General features: G+C 37.8%; 1 protein-coding gene across 3 annotated transcripts in view; it reads right to left on the bottom strand.

The window, feature by feature from the left end:
* DCP2 (decapping mRNA 2) overlaps positions 1-19,231 on the bottom strand; it is a 42,549-nt gene that overhangs the window by 8,770 nt on the left and 14,548 nt on the right. For 2 of the 3 annotated variants that reach the window (XM_011966084.1, XM_011966087.1), the window contains 6 exons: positions 11,027-11,179; positions 10,794-10,906; positions 10,589-10,696; positions 8,196-8,331; positions 4,193-4,297; positions 1,410-1,461 (listed from right to left, as the gene is read on the bottom strand). In XM_011966084.1, the coding sequence (XP_011821474.1) occupies positions 1,410-1,461; positions 4,193-4,297; positions 8,196-8,331; positions 10,589-10,696; positions 10,794-10,906; positions 11,027-11,179 (667 nt within the window). The remainder of the gene's footprint in view (positions 1-1,409; positions 1,462-4,192; positions 4,298-8,195; positions 8,332-10,588; positions 10,697-10,793; positions 10,907-11,026; positions 11,180-19,231) is intronic. The other variant, XM_011966085.1, reaches the window with a different exon arrangement.

Genomic DNA, 19,231 nt, shown 5'->3' with positions numbered 1-19,231 from the left:
CCACACCTGGCTCATTTTTAATTTTTGTAGAGACAAAAGTCTTGCTATGTTGCCCAGGCTGGCATGGTGTACCCCTTTTAATGTCCCTGAATATACGGCTTTTAAAAGATTCTGTAAAATAACTGATTTCTGAATATATGTTAATTAGATTTCACTATATGCCTAACATGTCCCCACCACCCAAGGTGGCCAGAAAAAAATCCTATTAAGAAGACTTATACTCCCATAACTTCTCTATACTATGAGGAGAAATAATAGACTCTTCAATAAATGATGCTGGGAAAACTGGATATCCACATGCAAAAGAACTGGATCCTTATCATATACCACACATAAAAATGAACTTGAAATGGATAAAAGACTTAAATGCAAGACCCGAAACTGTAGCATTCCTAGAAGAAAACAGGGAAAAAACCCTCTGATGCCGATCTTCACCATGATTTTTTTTGTATATGACCCCAAAAGCATAGGTAACAAAAACAAAAATAAAAAAGTGGGACTGTATCAAACTAAATTGTAATGATAATTCCTTTCTTCATAGTTAACAGTAACTTTCCATAATATAGTTAAGGCATGTCTTTTAAAATAGCATTATCTTGCTTAAATCACAGACAGTATTACAGAAAAAGAATACAATAATGCTTTTCATTTCTTAAGACTTTTCTATATGAAAGCCTTAAATTTAGGTGGTGAATAAATGAGTATCTACTGCACAGGAAATTTCATACAATTCAAAAATAGCACCTAAGAAAAAAATCTACAGCACTTCCAAGTAGCATCTACTAAATCAGTATTTAACAAAGAGCTTTCTACATTCACTAGGATTACTTTCCAAATCAGACAACACACCTACTTTTCATAACCAAGGAAGGAGAAATTCCAAGTATCTTTAATAAAACCTATACTTAGTATCACCTTAAAAAGTTGAACATTGCCTCCAAAAGAGGGAAAAATGTTCCTTTTAATTGGAAAAAAGGCATACAAATTTACTAATGTGTATACGGGAAGAACCACAGTGATTACCCCCCAAAAATGTTCCCCTTCTAAAGTCAGTGCACCCCTTACATAGATCTGAGAATGAGGTTTCCTAGCCTTTACAATACTGGATTCTTTCTACTCTCCCCAAATCCTTACACAATTATTTACGTATTTAAAATATTCATGCATAGGACTAAGGCTTAACATTCATAAAAGAAACAGCACAGTCTGAAGGGAAGTAATTTCATCTAAATGAATTTGTTTCAGCCAGTTTCTTAGAGAACTCTACATATATGAACTCTTTCTACAGAACATATGCAACTCTTCCTGCCTAACTATCACAGGTCGCATACTCCCACTAAAATAAAAGTTAGGTAAACCAAACCAATTCCCACAAGGCAAAGATTATAAAAAGATAGGAAATGACTTGCCTGTTTCAAAATTATCCTGAAGCTTCCGTGGATGAAGTTTCTTTTCGCACTTCTGTTTAAAAAAAAAAAAAAAACACACACACACACAACACAGTCACCAGTTAACTTCACTTACTAAAAATCAAAGATGTATTATCAAATTTCTCAGGGAGAAAACTGAACCAGGAATATAATCATCCCATTCTCTCACCAGTATTTTTGTATTTACTTTTCACACCTACAATTTTTTTTAGTTCTTGATTACATACATATACATTATAAAGACATCAAAAAAACAGACAAGTATTGGCTAGGTGTGGTGGCTCATGCCTGTAATCCCAGCACTTTGAGAGGCTGAAGCAAAAGGATCACTTGAGGCCAGGAGTTTGAGACCAGCAAGCTCACCTCCCAACATACTTTATTTCTAAAACATAAAAATCAGCCAGAGCTAACTAATTTAGCTGAGGTGGCCAGGCACAGTGGCTCACACCTGTAATCCCAGCACTCTGGGAAGTCAAAGCATGAGGACCGCTTGAGCCCAGGAGTTCAAGACCAGTCTGGGCAACATGGTGAGACCTATTTCTACCAAAAAATAAAAATAAATAAATATATATATACACACACACACACACACACACATATACACACACACACAAGAAGTAGTAGGGTGTGGTGCCACACACCTATAGTCCCAGCTGCTCTGGAGGCTGAGGTGGGAGGACTGCTTGAACCAAGGAAGTAGAGGTTGCAATGAGCCAAGATCGCACCACTGCATTTCAGCCTGGGTGACAGAGCAAAACCCTGTCTCAAAAAGACAAAAGAGCTGAGGCAGGAAAATGGCTTGAGCCCTGAAGTTCAAGGCTAGAGTAAGCAATGTACATGCCACTGTACTCTAGACGACAGAGCAAGGCCCTGTCTCAAAAAATATAAAAAAACAAAAAGATTACTCATTACATTTCTCAACCCAGAGCTAATTAGTATTATATCTTTCTAGCTTTTTCCTATGAAGATGTGTGTTAACATCTTTTCATAAAATTGCAAACTTTAAATGGAATTATATGATACATACTAGAACGATAATTTTAAAATATATTGTGAACAAGTTCCTTTTTCAATAAATGTACATCGTCATTTTTAGCAACTTCATGGTAATCTACTGCACAGATCTACAATACTGTATTTAACATCATTTTCTTGGATATTTAGGTTGTTTTCCAGGTTTTCATCATAAAGGGGGTAAACATTCTTTAGATTCCTCTTCTAGGGAAAAGGTGAACACTTTTTTAGGGTTTTGATATAGCAAAACTCCTCTCTAGAAGGTTGTACCAATTAGTAATTTTTATGTGTTACCAATGCATTCAATACACAACTGGGCTATTTCTTTTCATCTTTGCCAATCTGATGGGAGAAATGTATCCCATTTCAATTTACATTCTTTGACCACACATACAGTTTAATACTTTTATATGTTTATCAGTCCCTTTTATTTCTTCTCTTAAAAAACTGCTTATAACTTGCTCTCCATCATTAACTTTCTTCTTAAACAACTTCTAAAAATCTATTCAAGTTCTTCTAGACAAATTTAAGAGTAATTCGTGAAGTTCTCCCAAAAAATCTACAAGGAATTTTACTGGTATCATATTAAACTTATACATTAATTTGAGGACAATTAACACTTGTACAATATTATCAATAAGTTATTGTCAGCCAGGAGCGGTGGCTCACACCTGTAATCCCAGCACTTTGGGAGGCCAAGGCAGGTGGATCACGAGGTCAGGAGATCGAGACTATCCTGGCCAACATGGTCAAACCCTGTCTCATACTAAAATACAAAAAAACTAGCCGGGATGGTGGTGCATGCCCGTAGTCCTAGCTACTCAGGAGGCTGAGACAAGGGAATCACCTGAACCCGGTGAGGTAGAGGTTGCAGTGAGCCGAGATCGTGCCACTGTACTCCAGCTTGGCGACGGAGTGAGAGTCCATCTCAGAAAAAAAAAAAAGTATCTGTCTAGTTTTTGTTAAAAACAGCTGTTGAATTATATTAAGATTGTCTTCTCTGTTTTTGTCACCTTGTCACCACTTTTATCAGACAGAAGAGAAATAATAATAAAGGTAAAGTAGTGAAATGAATCATTAGAACCCAAATTAAGTAAACACCCAGGGAATTCAGGTAAAATATTTTTGCTAAAAATTTGAAATTGCTATTATTACTCACCAATAAATGAAAAACAGGTGAAGCTACAATAAGAAAACCCAATATACAAACATCAGGACGTACAGAAAAGATAACGCAGGAGACTGTTAGTTATGAATTAACTTTTGGAGGACTGACTAAACAAAAGAATGAAAGAAAATGCTTTAAATTATTCAGTTATTTGTCATTAGGCCTAATGACAATAGCACTGGCTGTGAGTGCTGTGTGTTTGTTTTCTTAATTTTCTAAACTCTATCAACCTCGAGAAAAAAATACATGAATTCCCCCAAACTTTTACCTTCATTGAAATAATACACAGTATTTAGAAAAACACGGAGCAACAGCCAAATAATTGCTCTTGAGAACAGGTTTGAGTACACAACGATATTATAATAAATGTAAACAGCCACATAAAAAATTAGATGTACAGTTGAATCAACATGATAAATTTGTAATTAAGAGCAGCCAGAGAATTTTAGTGTGAATAGTACACAATTCAGCTACATAAAAATCCTACTAGTATATCAATTAAAATAAGAACAAAGCAATGCCCTTGTTTCACTCTTCAGAAGATGAACTACCTACTTAGTGTGAGAGCTGTAACTCTTACCATCAAAGAATTCTGCTGCTTTGCTGGCTGAAGCCCATTTGTTCTTTTCTTTTGATTAGGTGAATCTTGATACTGTTTTCTGCCATTTCCCCTCACACTTTGATTCTGTTTTTCCAATAAGAAATAAAATATGAATCTATAGTATAATGTAATAGCACAAAAAAAGCACCCCATGAATATGTTTAGCTGGTTGAATCAAATTTTTAGCAAAGCTTCTCCTACCCAAATTTTCATGAATTCTATCAATGTATTTTCTTATATTAGTCAGTGCTTCCCAACCAAAGCAAGAGTTCTCTAAAGGTATGAAATAGCAAATATACTTGCCCCTAGAAATCTTTCCACACCTCGGCTGGGCACAGTGGCTCATGCCTGTAATCCCAGCACCTTGGGAGGCTGAGGCGCATGGATCACGAGGTCAGGAGATGAGACCATCCCGGCTAACACAGCACAACCCCATCTCTACTAAAAATACAAAAAATTATCCGGGCGTGATGGCGCACGCCTATAGTCCCAGCTACTCAGGAGGCTGAGGCAGGAGAATCGCCTGAACCCAGGAGGCGGAGGTTGCAGTGAGTTGAGGTTGTGCGACTGCACTACAGCCTGGGTGACAGAGGGAGACTCCGTCTCTTTAAAAAAAAAAAAAAAAAAAGAATAAAGAAAAAAACAGACAGGTATCTTTCCACACCTCTTGCCTTATCCCATGTCTGCTTATAGATCTTGCTTCTAATGCATAAATGGAACTTCTCTGTAAAGGAATGCCGAGGGACATTGGCTACAGTTCTTAAAGCAGAAAATGGGTAGCTGTAGTAATCGTTACCCTAGAAATCTGCTATAAATTATTAATAAGCACTATTAATTTTTATGAAATGTTTACTATATTTTTACAAAATAACAAAGATTACTATTTTTTAAATAGAGTCTCACTGTGTTGCCCAGGCTGGAGCGCAGTACTTGGCTCACTGCAACCTCGTCTCCCAGGTTCAAGCGATTCTCCTGCCTCAGCCTTGCGAGTAGCTGGGATAACAAGCACATGCCACCACACCTGGCTAATTTTTGTATTCTTAATAGAGACGGTGAAGGTTTTCACCACGTTGGCCAGGCTGGTCTCAAACTCCTGACCTCAAGTGATCTACCCACGTTGGCCTCCCAAAGTGCTAGAATTACAGGCGTGAGCCACTGTGCCTGGCTAAGATTGATGTTTTTAAAATGTGGGCATTATTCCTAAACTTAGACATGCAATAGTTTAAATATTGCTATTAAATTGCTTTAAGATAATTTTCCTACCAAAAAATTCTTAAGTTTAAATTAAAACGAACATTTTAAACATTAATTTGTCATTTGAGATATTGAAATGATAGCAATTTGAGGACTGGCTAAATAGTATAAACAGGAAGAACTTCTAAAATATACAACTATAAAATAAGAATGTTTATTTACATTCCAACCTATAGAAAAAAATAACCAGCTGCTAAAATAGCTGGAAAATAATAACCTAAGTAAGTGATGTGAAGAAAATATGGCTTTGAATGACTCATGTTACTGTACACTTTCAATTTAGTTTCATTCCACTTTTCCCAGCATGTGTTTTAATTGTGATACAATATACATACAATTTACCACATCAACCACTTGTGATTGTATAATTCAGTGGCATTAAGTATAGTCAGCACTACCCACTTCCCCAACTTCTATCATCCCAAACAAAAACCTTGCAACCAATAAACAGTAACTCCCTATTCTCCTCTCCCTCTAGCCTTGGTAATCTCTAATTGACTTTGTGTCTCTATGAATTTGCCTATTGAGGAATAGAATAACATTAATACAATATTTATCCTTTTGTGTCTGGCTTATTTCACTTAGCATAATGTCCTCGAGGTTCACCCATATTGTAGCATGCTTCAGAATTTTTTTTTTTTTTTTTTTGGAGACCGGGTCTCACTCCCGTTGCCCAGGCTGGAATGCAGTGGCGCCACTACAGCCTTGACTTCCCAGGCTCACTTGATTCTCCCACCTCAGCCTCCTGAGCAGCTGGAACTACATGCGTACACTACCATGCCTGACTAATTTTTTCTATTTTTAGTAGTAGAGACATGCTGCCCAGGTGGGTCTCCAACTACTGGGCTCAAGTACCAAAGTGTTGGGATTATAGGCATCAGCCACCATGCCTGGGCAGAACTTCATTTCTTAATTTCTTTAAGGCTGAATGATATTCCATTATGGGTATACACCACATTCTTTATCCATTCATCTGTTGACAGGCATATGAGTTGTTTCCACCTTTTGGCTATTGTGAATAATGCTGATACGAACATTGGTATACAAGTTAGCTGTTTAAGTTCCTGCTTTCAATTCTTTTGGGTATTACCTAGGAATGGGATTGCTGAGTCATATGGTAACTCTATGTTTAACTGAGAAATTGCCAAACTGTTTTCCACAGCAGCTGCACCATTTTACACTCCCATCAGTAATGCACAAGGTCTCTAATTTCTCCACATCCTCAGCAATACTTGCTTTCTGTTTTGTTATTTTTGTTTTTTATTATAGCCATCCTAATGGGTAAGAAGTGGTATCTCACTGTGGAGATACCACTGATTATTAATAATGTTCCCTAATGATTAATAATGTTGAGCATCTTTTGTGTACTTATTGGCCATTTGCATATCTTCTTTGCAGAACTGTCTATTCAAGTCTTCTGTCCAGTTTTAAATTAGGTTGTTTTGATGTTGCTGAGTTCCAAGAATTCTTTACATATTCTGGATATTAACCTCTTATCATATACAATTTGCAAATATTTTCTCCTATTTTGTGGGCTATCTTTTCACTATTTTGAAAATGTCTTCTGAAGCATAAAAGTTTAATTTTGACAAGCCCAGTATATATATATATATATATACACACACACACACACACACACACACACAATTTTTTGTTTTGTTTTGTTTCTTTGAGACAGAGTTTCGCTCTTATTGCCCAGGCTGGAGTGCAATGGCACAATCTTGGCTCACTGCAGCCTCTGCTTCCCGGATTCAAACAATTCTCCTGGCTCGGGCTCCGAAGTAACTGGGATTACAAGAGTCTGCCACTACGCCCGGCTAATTTTTTGTATTTTTAGTAAAGACAGGGTTTCACCATGTTGGTCAGGCTGGTCTCGAACTCCTGACCTCAGGTGATCCACCACCTCGGCCTCCCAAAGTGCTGAGATTACAGCCATGAGCCACCATGCCCAACCAAGCCCAGTATATTTTTAAAGTTAAAAAAAAAAAAGAAAGTAACATTGAAACCTGAAATTAAAAAGACAGATAATATCAAGTATTAGTAAAGATGTGGAACAATTAGAACTCTCATGTATTTTGCTGAGGATATAAATAACTTGAGGAAATTAGCAAATAGATACTAAATAACACAGGCATATGCAGTGATCCAACAATTCTACTTTTCTTTCCTTTTAGTTACACAGAACTGTGTATATTCATCAAAAGACAGGTATAGGAATGTTCACAGTAGCACTGTTAAAGCCCCAAACTGGAAACAAGCAAAATGTGCATTAACAGTGTTATGAATAAATAAATTGTGGTGCTTAGAACATGTGGAAAAAGGAAAACCAGTATTAATAGCAGTGTAATTATACACTCAAATACAACAGTGAAAATCAAAGTTTACAATATGCTGTTACTTTTTCTTCCTGAACAAAAGCCAATAGATCCCACTTATGTTAATTTGGAAAATATTTTCCTTATGACTTATTTTTAAATGAACCTTTCATTGGCAGCATATACACAAAAGTTAGATGTTAATTCTTATTATTCACTGTACTGGATTTACACCAGAACTGTAAACGTTAAGAAGCCTCAGTCCTACTTCAAATCACAAGTAAGGAACATACAAGGCTTTGATCAGTAACTCAGAGCTCTCTGTAACTATTAAGATGTAATTCCTCAATTGAGAATGATTTCAAAGCCAAAGATCTAAATTTCTGAAAAGACTGTACTTGTGTATCACTCACCTTTCCTTTTAAAAGGTCAGACATTTCAGAATGATTATTATATGGCTTTTGCTGCAGTGATTGCCTGTGCTTTACCCACTGGTCACCAGGAGAACCGTCAGGAAATAACTGCTGACTGTGGCGGAATTTGGTTCGACTATACCAAGATTTAAAAAATAATCAAATCAGAAAATGTTCACTTATAGTTCTTTTAACACCTTAATAGTTAAATTTATAGACTACATGTTTTATTTTCTTATTTACTGTCTATCTCCCCCACTGGAATATAAGTTCTATGAGGGCAGAGATTTTAATCTGTACTGCTTTATCCCCATTACCCAGATAAGTGCCTGGTATTCAATAAGTATTTCTTGAATGAATTAATAAGCTATTACTATTTTTCATCCTAGACTTTAAAAAATTATCCAGGCCATCTCCTCCCTATAAGTGATTATAGTGTACATTAAAAAATATGGAGAATATAAATCTAAATTTAGATGAAACAAATGAACATATTTTCCTTTTTTTGAGACTGGGTTTCCCTCTGTCATCCAGGCTGGAGTGCAGGGCAGGATCAGAGCTCACCGTGGCCTCAACCGCTCAGGCTCAAGCCATTCTTTCACCTCAGTCTCCAAAGTCGCTGAGACTACAGGCACATGCCACCTTGCCCTGCTAATTTTTTGAAACTGTACAAGTCAGTTACAGACCACATCCTAGCTGGAAGAGGATCTGAGAAAGTAAGCTACCCTCTAAAATATAAAATTAAAGGGCACAAGATAATGAATAAGCAAATTAAGACCCAGTTTCGAATTCTTCTGCAAAAGAATCTAATTTTAAAATGTTGTACTCATGCACGCTGAGCGTGGTAGCTCACACCTATACTCCCAGCACTTTGGAAGGCCGAGGAGGGTAGCTCACTCAAGGTCAGGAGTTCGAGACCAACTTTTGACTAATATTACAATAACCATAGATTCTGAAAGACATCAGGCCATTTAGTCCAAGCTCCTGTCCTCAGAATATTCATCTAAAATGGAATGCTACCTATTTAAGAAATACTTACTATAGAGGTGGTTTACTCCTATTTCTGAAGCTCTGTCATAAAAGCAAATCCAAATTACAGAAAATGTAAAAATCAACTCTTTCTGAATCTAACATAGGCAACTTTCTAACAAGGTGATTATGCTTTATATATATATATATATATATGCTTAAAAACACAGGCTTATTTAACAAAGTTACTTCCCCAGCCTACTCTGTAACTGACTTGGATGCAATTAAGTTGTAAGCCAGAGGCCAGGCAGGGTGGCTCACGCCTGTAATCTCAAAACTTTGGGAAGCTGAGGCAGGAGGATCACTGGAGCCCAAGAGTTTAACAGCAACCTGGGCAACACAGGGAGAGTCCCATCCTTACAAAAAATTTTAAAAAATTAGCCAGGCTTAGTGGCATCTGCCTGTGTTCCCAGCGACTCAGGGGACTAAGTGGGACAATTACTTGAGTCTGGGAGGTCAAGGCTGCAGTGAGCTGTGATGATGCCACTGTACTCCAGCCTGGGCAATGAAGACAAAAAGTTCCAAGCAAGAAAATGTTCTTCATGGTTCATGTCCAAGTAGTAGTCACTTTTGATAATACACAGTCTCTGATACAAATTTTTATTTTTTATTTTTTATTTTTTGAGACAAGAGTCTCGCTCTGTCACCCAGGCTGGAGTACAGTGCCACTATCTTGGCTCACTGTAACCTCCACCTCCCGGGTTCAAGAGATTCTCCTGCCTCAGCCACCTGAGTAGCTGGGACTACAGGTGCCTGCCACCACACCGGGCTATTTTTTGTATTTTTAGTACAGATGGGGTTTCACCATGCTGGCCAGGCTGTTCTCAAACTCCTGACCTCAGGTGATCCACCTGCCTCGGCCTCCCAAAGTGCTGGGATTACACGCGTGAGCCACTGCGCCCGGCTGGGAAATATTTTTTAAAAGCCCAAGTCTTCACTGTTCTATCTCCAATTTAACAAGCTGTATTAGAATCCTTCCTCTCCCGTACAAGAAAACAAAACTTAATATATCCTCCATCCAAATGTCTTTAGAAACTCAATTATCTTAAAAGTAGGATAAGAGAACAGAGAAATAACACTAAGAACACACAAGACTTTTTTTTCCTAGTGTTCTATCTAAAAAGTTGGTATCCTCTTGAGTATACTATTTTAAAAGGTGCCTGAAGCTCCTTTCCAACTCCAATTAACCTTTTTCATCTCATCAGAAACCCTTTAAAAAAATCTTCTATTATCTGTGAGACCAGTAACAAAGAGTATCTATAAAAAGAAATCTTACACCCTCTACAAATTTTAGAAGCAAAATACTATTATTCTACTTTTAAAAACTATCAGAAAATCAGGATTCCATGAATATATTTCTTTACCTCAATTTCTCCACAGTGGGTTTAGCTGGCGTGCTACCAGTTGAGGAAAATCCATTGTCACTGTCTGAGGAATCACCAAATCTTCGAGAAAGCCAGTCCCTTAATGGTCTGCAGAAACATTAAGAATTCACTTTCAAAATATGGCTACAGACAGAAGATGACTATCACAACCATGTAAGTTTCATTTCAAGAAATATGAACACACCTGATAAAGGGAATGGCCATAAAAAATTTGTTAGGTGCCAAACCAAGTTTGGATTTGGGGGTCATATCATTTCTATGACAAGGCAATTTCTCAATAGAGAACCACTCAATGTTCTGAAACACAGAAGAAAATAATTCATTTAGTTAATTTTTATCAAGGAGTTTATAAAAGGAACGCCCTACTTATTCATTTGGGATACTGTCCAGTAACCTGAAAATATGCTTGTTACATACCCGAATTTCTCTTCTAGTTTTTGGGTTAAATTTTGTGTCTTTTGGAATTCCTGGAATGATGTACAAACGAGCAAGCTGGTCATTGATTCGAAGTTCAATGTAATCATCCTTACAAATATAGTCTTTGATATCAAAACCAGTTTCTTCAAAGACCTGGAAACAAAAAATTTGGATGAAATTTTCATTTTAGTTGTTAGGCCTCTAGTTCATTAAAATTTATTCTAAAGACAAAACTCAGAAAAAGGGGACATTACTTGTATTCACTACTTCTAGAAATGACAGGCTGGTACAGAAGTGCATATGAGACGTAAAAAAAGTTCTTATGCCCTATTGTTCTAATACTGTATCCACAGGTGCTATAGCAGGTATATAGAGAATCAGTCCTCTGTAGACCTGATAGCTGACATTCAAACACACCAAAACTATACACCTTTCGCAGAATAAAATCCTGAAGGCTTGTGATAGAGGTTTCAAGATTTCCCACTTCCCAATTCTTAACATTTACATACAGAAGGTAAGGTAATTAAATCATCAATCATGTGGAACTGATCCATGCAAGCTGTCTGAGCATTCCCATCAGAGGAAAAGTTCAGATGCTTTGGTTTTCCTCTTCTTCGAAACTAAGGTCTAATCTACTGCTTGAGACAGAGCTTAATAATGTTTTCGATTAATAAATCAATCTTGTTGGCTTAGATTTACAATTTTAACAATTAAGGCTGGATGACTTAAAAGTTTACCTATCAATATGTACAACTGTCTTCAAAGACACCATTAAGAGAGTCAAAAGATAAACCAGAAGAGACAGTACATTCATATCAAGAATATATTAAAAACTCGGTGGGGGGGTGTGTGTGTGTGTGTATTAGACAAGTAACTGCACTTCAGAAAAATGGGACTGGGCACAGTGACTCACACCTGCAATCTCAGTACTTTGGAAGGCCAAAGAGGGAGGATCACTTGAGCCCAGTTGTTCGAGACCAGCCTAGGCAACATAGTGAGACTCCATCTATACAAAAAATATAAGTAAAAATTAGCCTGGCATGGTGGTGCACACCTGTTTTTCTTCTTCTTCTTCTTCCTTTTTTTTTTTTTGAGATAGAGTTTCGCTCTTGTTGCCCAGGCTGGAGTGCAATGGTGGGCTCTTGGCTCAGTGCAACCTCTTGCTTGCAATTCTGCCTCAGCCTCCTGAGCAGCTGGGATTACATGTGCCCGCCACCACGCCCAGTTAAGTTTTGTATTTTTAGTAGAGACAGGGTTTCACCATGTTGGCCAGGCTGGTGTCGAACTCCTGACCTCAGGTGATCCACCCGCCTCGGCCTCCCAAAGTGCCGGATTATAGGTATGAGCCACCACACCCGGCCCCACACCTGTTTTTCTAGTTACTCAGTAGGCTGGGGTGAGAGGATCACTTGATCTGAGGAGTTCCAGGCTACAGTGAGCCATGATCACCACCCCACTTGCACTCCAGTCTAGGTAACAGAGCAAGACCCTGTCCAAAAAAAAAAAAAAAAAAAAACATAGGCTGGGTGCGGTGGCTCATACCTGTAGTCCCAGCACTAAGGGGAGGCCGAGGCGGGTGAATCACCAGAGGTCGGGAGTTCAAAACCAGCCTGACCAACATGAAGAAATTCCAGCTCTACTAAAAATACAAAATTAGCTGGGCGGGGTGGCGCATGCCTGTAATCCCAACTACTCGGGAGGCTGAGGCAGGAGAATCGCTTGAACCCCCCAAGATCATGCTACTGCACTCCAGCCTGGGCAACAAGAGCAAAATTCCATCTTTTAAAAAAAAAAAAAACCGGAAAAGTTTTAAAAATTTTATGTTTCTTAAATTCTAGTTTTATAGTTCTTCTCCTTAGCTCCTTAGCTCTGTTCTTTGAATAATGCCTCAAAAATCAGAAGTATACATAGCTAGTCATGTGAATCTGCATAATTGGATATTATGCTGACAGGAAATTGTATAATCTAAAATCCTTATGGGCTGAGGTGTTATCTTTGTGTTACAAATAGTATCTAACTATATGCTTAATAAAAAAAAGTACTCAAGAAAAAGTGACGAACAGTTTCAGATTAAAGGAGACTGAAGAGATGTGTCAATTAAATGCAAATGCAACAAATGAGCATGGATTGGATCCTGGATGGGCAAACCAGTGGGAACTGCTAAATCATAATGGGCAATCAGTGAATGTGAATATGAACTGCCCATTAGATAACAAACAGCACCATATCAATGTTACATACCTGAATCTGAGAATTTCACTGTGATTACCCTAAAAGAATTCCTCGTTCTTAAAACATACATGCAGAAGCAATTAAGGACAAAGGGGCATTATGTCTGTAATTTACTCACAAATAATTCAGCAATAATTAAAAAAACTCTGCACACATATTTATCAAAAGTAATATAGCAAATACGGTATAATATTAACTAAAGTCTATTCTTTGAATTAATCTATTCTTCTCTACATATGACATTATCTCATCCTGAATGTAATTTTTATGGGGTCACACAGCTATAATGTTTAGATCTTAGTGCTTTCACTCAACTATGTACTTTGCGCTTAATAAGTGACAGGCACTGCTCTAGGCAGTGAATTTAGTAATGAATGACGCAAGCAGCACCCTTTAAGGAGTTCAGTTTACAACAGAAAAAATTTTAATGTAAGTATTATGAGGTAGGAGGAGGGTGCCTAATTCAGTCTTTAGTAGACATCTTTGAGAGTTGGGGGATGGTCACCTTTGGTTATGGACAGGAGTCTATTCTGCTGGGTAAACAGGAGCTAGGACCTAAAAGATAAATAGGAGTTTGCCAAACCAACAAGGAGAAAAAAGGCCTCCTGTTTAGAGAGCCAGGAATGGCTACAGCTTAAGAATTACATGGGAAGAAGTAGTACAATATGAGGCAAAACAGCAAGGGCCACCAGCACTAAAAGAGGTACATTCAAACTGTCCAATCAATTCTGCAAGTGATAAAACAGATTTGCCTGTAAAATTAGGCAAGTATTCTCATTAAATATTTGCCAGGAAAAAGTTTTAATAGTTGAAATATATAAACAGACACCAAAGACAAAAATTTTTATACCACACCTCCTGTGAATCAAATCTATTGCTGTATTATAATATAGCATTTAATTCTCCTGACAAAAGGAGTATCACCAACTTCTCTAATGTTAAACGATAAAAATCCACATGTAAAATTTTTTTTAAAGTGTTACCCAAAGGGCTGGGCACAGTGGCTCACACTTGTAATCCCAGCCCTTTGGGAGGCCAAGGCTGGTGGATCACGAGGTCAGGAGTTCAAGACCAGCCTGGCCAACATGGTGAAACCCCGTCTCTAAAAATACAAAACTTAGCTGAACGTGGTTGCATGTGCCTGTACTCCCAGCTACTCGGGAGGCTGAGACAGGAGAATCGCTTAAACCCGGGAGGCGGATGTTGGGTTGCAGTGAACTGAGATCGTACCACTGCATTCCAGCCTAGGTGATAGAACAAAACTCTGTCTCAAAAAAAAAAAAAGTGTAACCCAAAGAGCAGCAGTGTACGAGACAATGAAATCCTGTCTATAATCTTCATCCTATAAGCCTACAGTAAGAGACAGAATAAATTGACTAATAGTTGCTTTGTATTAATTCTACTAAATTATATAAGTGCATATGAAAGTCAGTTTCATTACAATAAAACATTGTTTTGCCAAATAATAAGGAATGATATATTAAATCTTGAAACCACAAGTGAACAGTTAAGTATTATTTGCTTCTTCTCAAGAAAGTTGATGATTCACCACAAATAACAACAAAAATACAATTGAGATTATTATGCCTTCTACAATATTTAGAAAACATCTTTGTCCTGTTAAATAAAACTTACAGGAGGCCATGGTATGGACTGCATTCCCACACTAGGCCCCAACAGACCTAAACAAAATGGAATTACTCATGCTAACATTCCATGTCACCAACCAAAACTAAGTTGTTCTCCTATCCTTCAAGAAATCTGGAGAGAAACAGGTAATAGCCAAATCCCAAAACAGACCAGTTTCAGTCAGCATAAGGAAGTCCCCTCTGCTTTAACCTTTAGAATAAAACTAACTTTGAAACGCCAAACTACATTTGAGTTTTGGTTCTGCTTTCCTCAGCTCTTTCCTGTCTTTAAAGCCAATCTCCTTTGCTCAGCCATTGGAATGCTCATTCTATTTTATGGAATAAAATATTGCTTATTTCTAAAATTGCAAATAAACCCATCACAATCTTTAAATTTGTGACTTTGTCTTTTGACAGTCCTAAATCTGTTTCAACAAATCAACTATTCAGAAATAGTCAAATTAACAAAGGTGAGCCAAAAGGTCAAACAGAAGATTGGAAATTACTAATTAAGACTGCCCTAAAAAAAAAAAAAAAACCAGTCTGCCCTTAGCTTTCTATTGATAATTACTTACACATTCTCCCTAAGTAGCTTGTCTGCCACTGCTGCTTTAGGCTTAGCCCACAGACTCTTCCCTGTTTGGGGATGTGTCAAATTCTGCTACAGTGTAACAAAACACTTCTGGACTCCCATATATAATAAAATAACAACATTAATATACTGTATGAATGCTATAATAAGCTAAATAAAAATGCTATTAGCAACTTAAAATTGTAAGCACCCATGGTAGAACTGCGTAACTTAAACGCAAGAAAAAAGTGCTCAAAATATCAGCCTAAGTCTAATAAGTAGTTAGAAAATTAGAACAAAATCTTTCCTCATCTGTTAATACAAGTTGAAATGAAAAAGAAAAACGAGGCATTAATAAACTACTAAGAATGGAATAACCAACTGGTTTACCACTGGTAATGTCACTCAGTCAAGCCCTGCAGCTTCTTTTATGCTGCAGCACCACCAAGTGGCAGAAGGACAAACTGCAATTCTAGCTGAATACTTTCATCATTCAAAACAGGCCACTGCTATGGACTAAATTATGTCCCCCCCACCGAAAAATTCGTATGTTGAAGCCCTAACCCCCAAAGTAACTGTATTTGGAGATAGGGCTTTGAGGAAGTAATAAAAGTCAAATGAGATCCATAAGGGCAGGCCCTAATCTGATAGGGCTGGTGCCATTTTTATAAGAGGAAGAAACATCAGAGCTCTCCCTGCATATACCCAAGAAGGCCACGAGTTTGCTCAGCAAGGTGTTAATCTATAAGTCACCTTGCTCTTGGACTTCCCAGCATCCAGAACCATTGCAAAATAAATTTCTGTTGTTTAAGCCACTCCATCTGTGGTATTTTGTTATGCTAGCCCCAACAGACTAAAACAGCAACACTTCACCCTAATCCCAAACTTTATGACAAAGTTGGTCATTTAAAAATCAGAAGTCAACCTTGCCTTTAAAACTCCTATTCCAAAAATTTACTGAGGTTAAAGTTCCTTAGTCAGCTATAAAAGGATGTCATGGAGATCAAAAAGAATGTTTAGAGGTTAGAATTTTTATTATGAAAATGAAAAAATTATCCCTGAAATTAAGAGACTATGGCTCCTCAGAATGTCTGTGCTTCCCTCAAACCAAGACAAAAACCTAAAATGGAACTAGTTTTGTTATTCCAACTAATGTAATACCCTCTTCCTGACCTGGACAACCACCTTACTGCTGTAAGACCAGTCTAATTCCATGTACAGAGCTACGATCAATTCCTCTAAGTAGGATACTATTGATTTCTATTTTGTCCTTCCTTATGAGCAAGAGAACTACAAAGTTTGAGGAAATAAAAGGGAGGACTTTTACAGATACTCCGTCTCATTTCCTACCCTCTACAGAAAGAAAAGCTAAGCTCTTAGGGGATGTGGCAATTCCTCACATTCTCACCAAACTGCTTTCAATTTTAAGAATTGTGCATTAACCTTCATTTACTCATACACAACAGCTTTGTCTATAGGCTGTTGTAAATAATAGCTTGGGCAAGCTGCTTCATATCAAATTTAAAATACAGCATTTTCAATCATTTTTTAATCCTATTACAAAGTAAATAACCACTAATGGTTTTTCTATAATAAACAACCACCAGTAGTTTGTAAAAATTTTCACTATTATCCCTCATTAATAGTTACACCCAAACTTAAAGTAGGCAATAAACACTGTTGCAGGAAATCAAGTCAAACATATACAAGGCAATGAATTCTAATGAAATATGCCACAAAACCCACATTACCATTTCAAAAAGTCTTAAATTCATCAAATCACTATCACCTTAGAATTTTTTCCTTAAAGATATTACTTCTAAAGGACTTGAGTGAATCTCCTTAAAGGTCTTTATGGCTTATAGAGGTTAAGTGACTAGCCTCAAGTCTCTAGGGTACTGGGTAACGAAATCTGTGCTAGAACAAAAATCTTTCAAGTCCTAGGCCATCTGCTTTCCCTTATATCATACTTCCTGTTAGTTCAACTTCTCAAATCTCAAGAATAATTGTGTGATACATGATAAATTGTGTGATAAATGGTAAGAACTAAGAATATGGCCAACAATCCATCACAAGGTATTATATAATAGTGAATTGTAAAGACAATAATTGCTACTGAAGTTCAGAGACTGTTTGCTAGAGTTAACTGGTAAGATTTTTAAATAGAATTTTAAGTAAGAATGAAGGCTGGGCATGGTGGCTCATGCCTGTAATCCTAGCACTTTGGGAGGCTGAGGCAGGAAGATCACTTAAGCCCAGAAGTTCAAGACCAGACTGGGCAACATAGTGAGACCCCCATTATTTAAAAAAAAAAAAAAATTAGCCAGGCATGGTGGCATGCAACTGTGGTCCCAACTACTTGGGAGGCTAAGAGGCAGGATGATTGCTTGAGCCCAGGCAGTCAAGGCTGCAGTGCACTATGATCATGTCACTGTACTCCAACCTCAGTAACACAGCAAGACCTTGTCTCAAAAAAAAAAAAAAAAAGAAAAAAAAAGGAAAAGGAATGAACTTCAAAGAACATCCATTATAAACTTCATTTTAAGAAACTAAGGACCAGTCAAGCACGGTGGCTCATGTCTGTAATCCCAGCACTTTGGGAGGCCGAGGACGACAGATCACTTGACCTCAGAAGTTCAAAATCAGCCTGGACAACACAGACTTTGCCTCTACAAAAAAAAAAAAAAATCAAAAAAATTAGCTAGGCATGGTGGTGCACACCTGTAGTCCCAGCTACTCTGGAGGCTGAGGCAAGAGGATGGCTTGAGCCCAGGAAGTCAAGGCTGCGGTGAACTATGATGGTATCACTGAACGACAAAGGGAGATCCTACACCAAAAATAATTATATGTGTATGTGTGTATCTATATGTGTATATTTATACACACACACACATATAGATACACACACACATATATTAGAGAGAGAGAGAAAAGAAACTTAAGCCCTATACACAGTTAGTTGGTGGCAGTTGCAGTCCTTCAGGGAAAAGGGATTTGAGTTGGGTTTAGAAACATATCCAGATAGGAGCTGAACAGAAGGAACAAGAGAGGACATTCTAGGTAGCGAAATAACAGCAAAAAAAAAATTTTTTTTTTGAGACAGAGTTTCACTTTTGTAGCCCAGGCTGGAGTACAATGGTGATCTCGGCTCACTGCAACCTCTGCCTCCCAGGTTCAAGAGATTCTCCTGCCTCAGCCTCCCAAGTAGCTGGGATTACAGGAATGTGCCACCATGTCCAGCTAATTTTTGGTATTTTTAGTAGAGACAGGGTTTCTCCATGTTGGTCAGGCTGGTCTCAAACTCCCGACCTCAGGTGATCTGCCCAACTCAGCCTCCCAAAGTGCTGGGATTACAGGAGTGAATCACCGTGCCCAGCCATAACAGCAAAAATTTCAAGGCCGAAACAAATCAATCAAGTTCAAGAGAGAGAGAATAAACTGTTTTGACTGAAAATACAATAAATTCAGAAAAGGTTAAGATTTGTGTCGGGGAGAGGGGACAGAGTTAAAAAACTTAAAGAATTAAACTTTATCCTATAGGCAGTGGAAAGCCTGAGTGAGTTTTCAGCAACAAACGTCAACTTCTCAGAAAAGTCCAAACTGGGGCCGGGCGCTGTGGCTCACGCCTATAATCCCAGCACTTTGGGAGGCTGAGGCAGGTGGATCACGAGGTCAGGAGATTGAGACCACGGTGAAACCCCATCTCTACTAAAAATACAAAAAAATGAGCCGGGCGCAGTGGTGGGCTCCTGTAGTCCCAGGTACTCGGGAGGC

This window comes from Mandrillus leucophaeus, unplaced genomic scaffold (genome assembly GCF_000951045.1).
Source record: "Mandrillus leucophaeus isolate KB7577 unplaced genomic scaffold, Mleu.le_1.0 Scaffold740, whole genome shotgun sequence".
Lineage (NCBI taxonomy): Eukaryota > Metazoa > Chordata > Mammalia > Primates > Cercopithecidae > Mandrillus > Mandrillus leucophaeus.
This window is presented reverse-complemented; position numbering and strand designations above follow the sequence as displayed.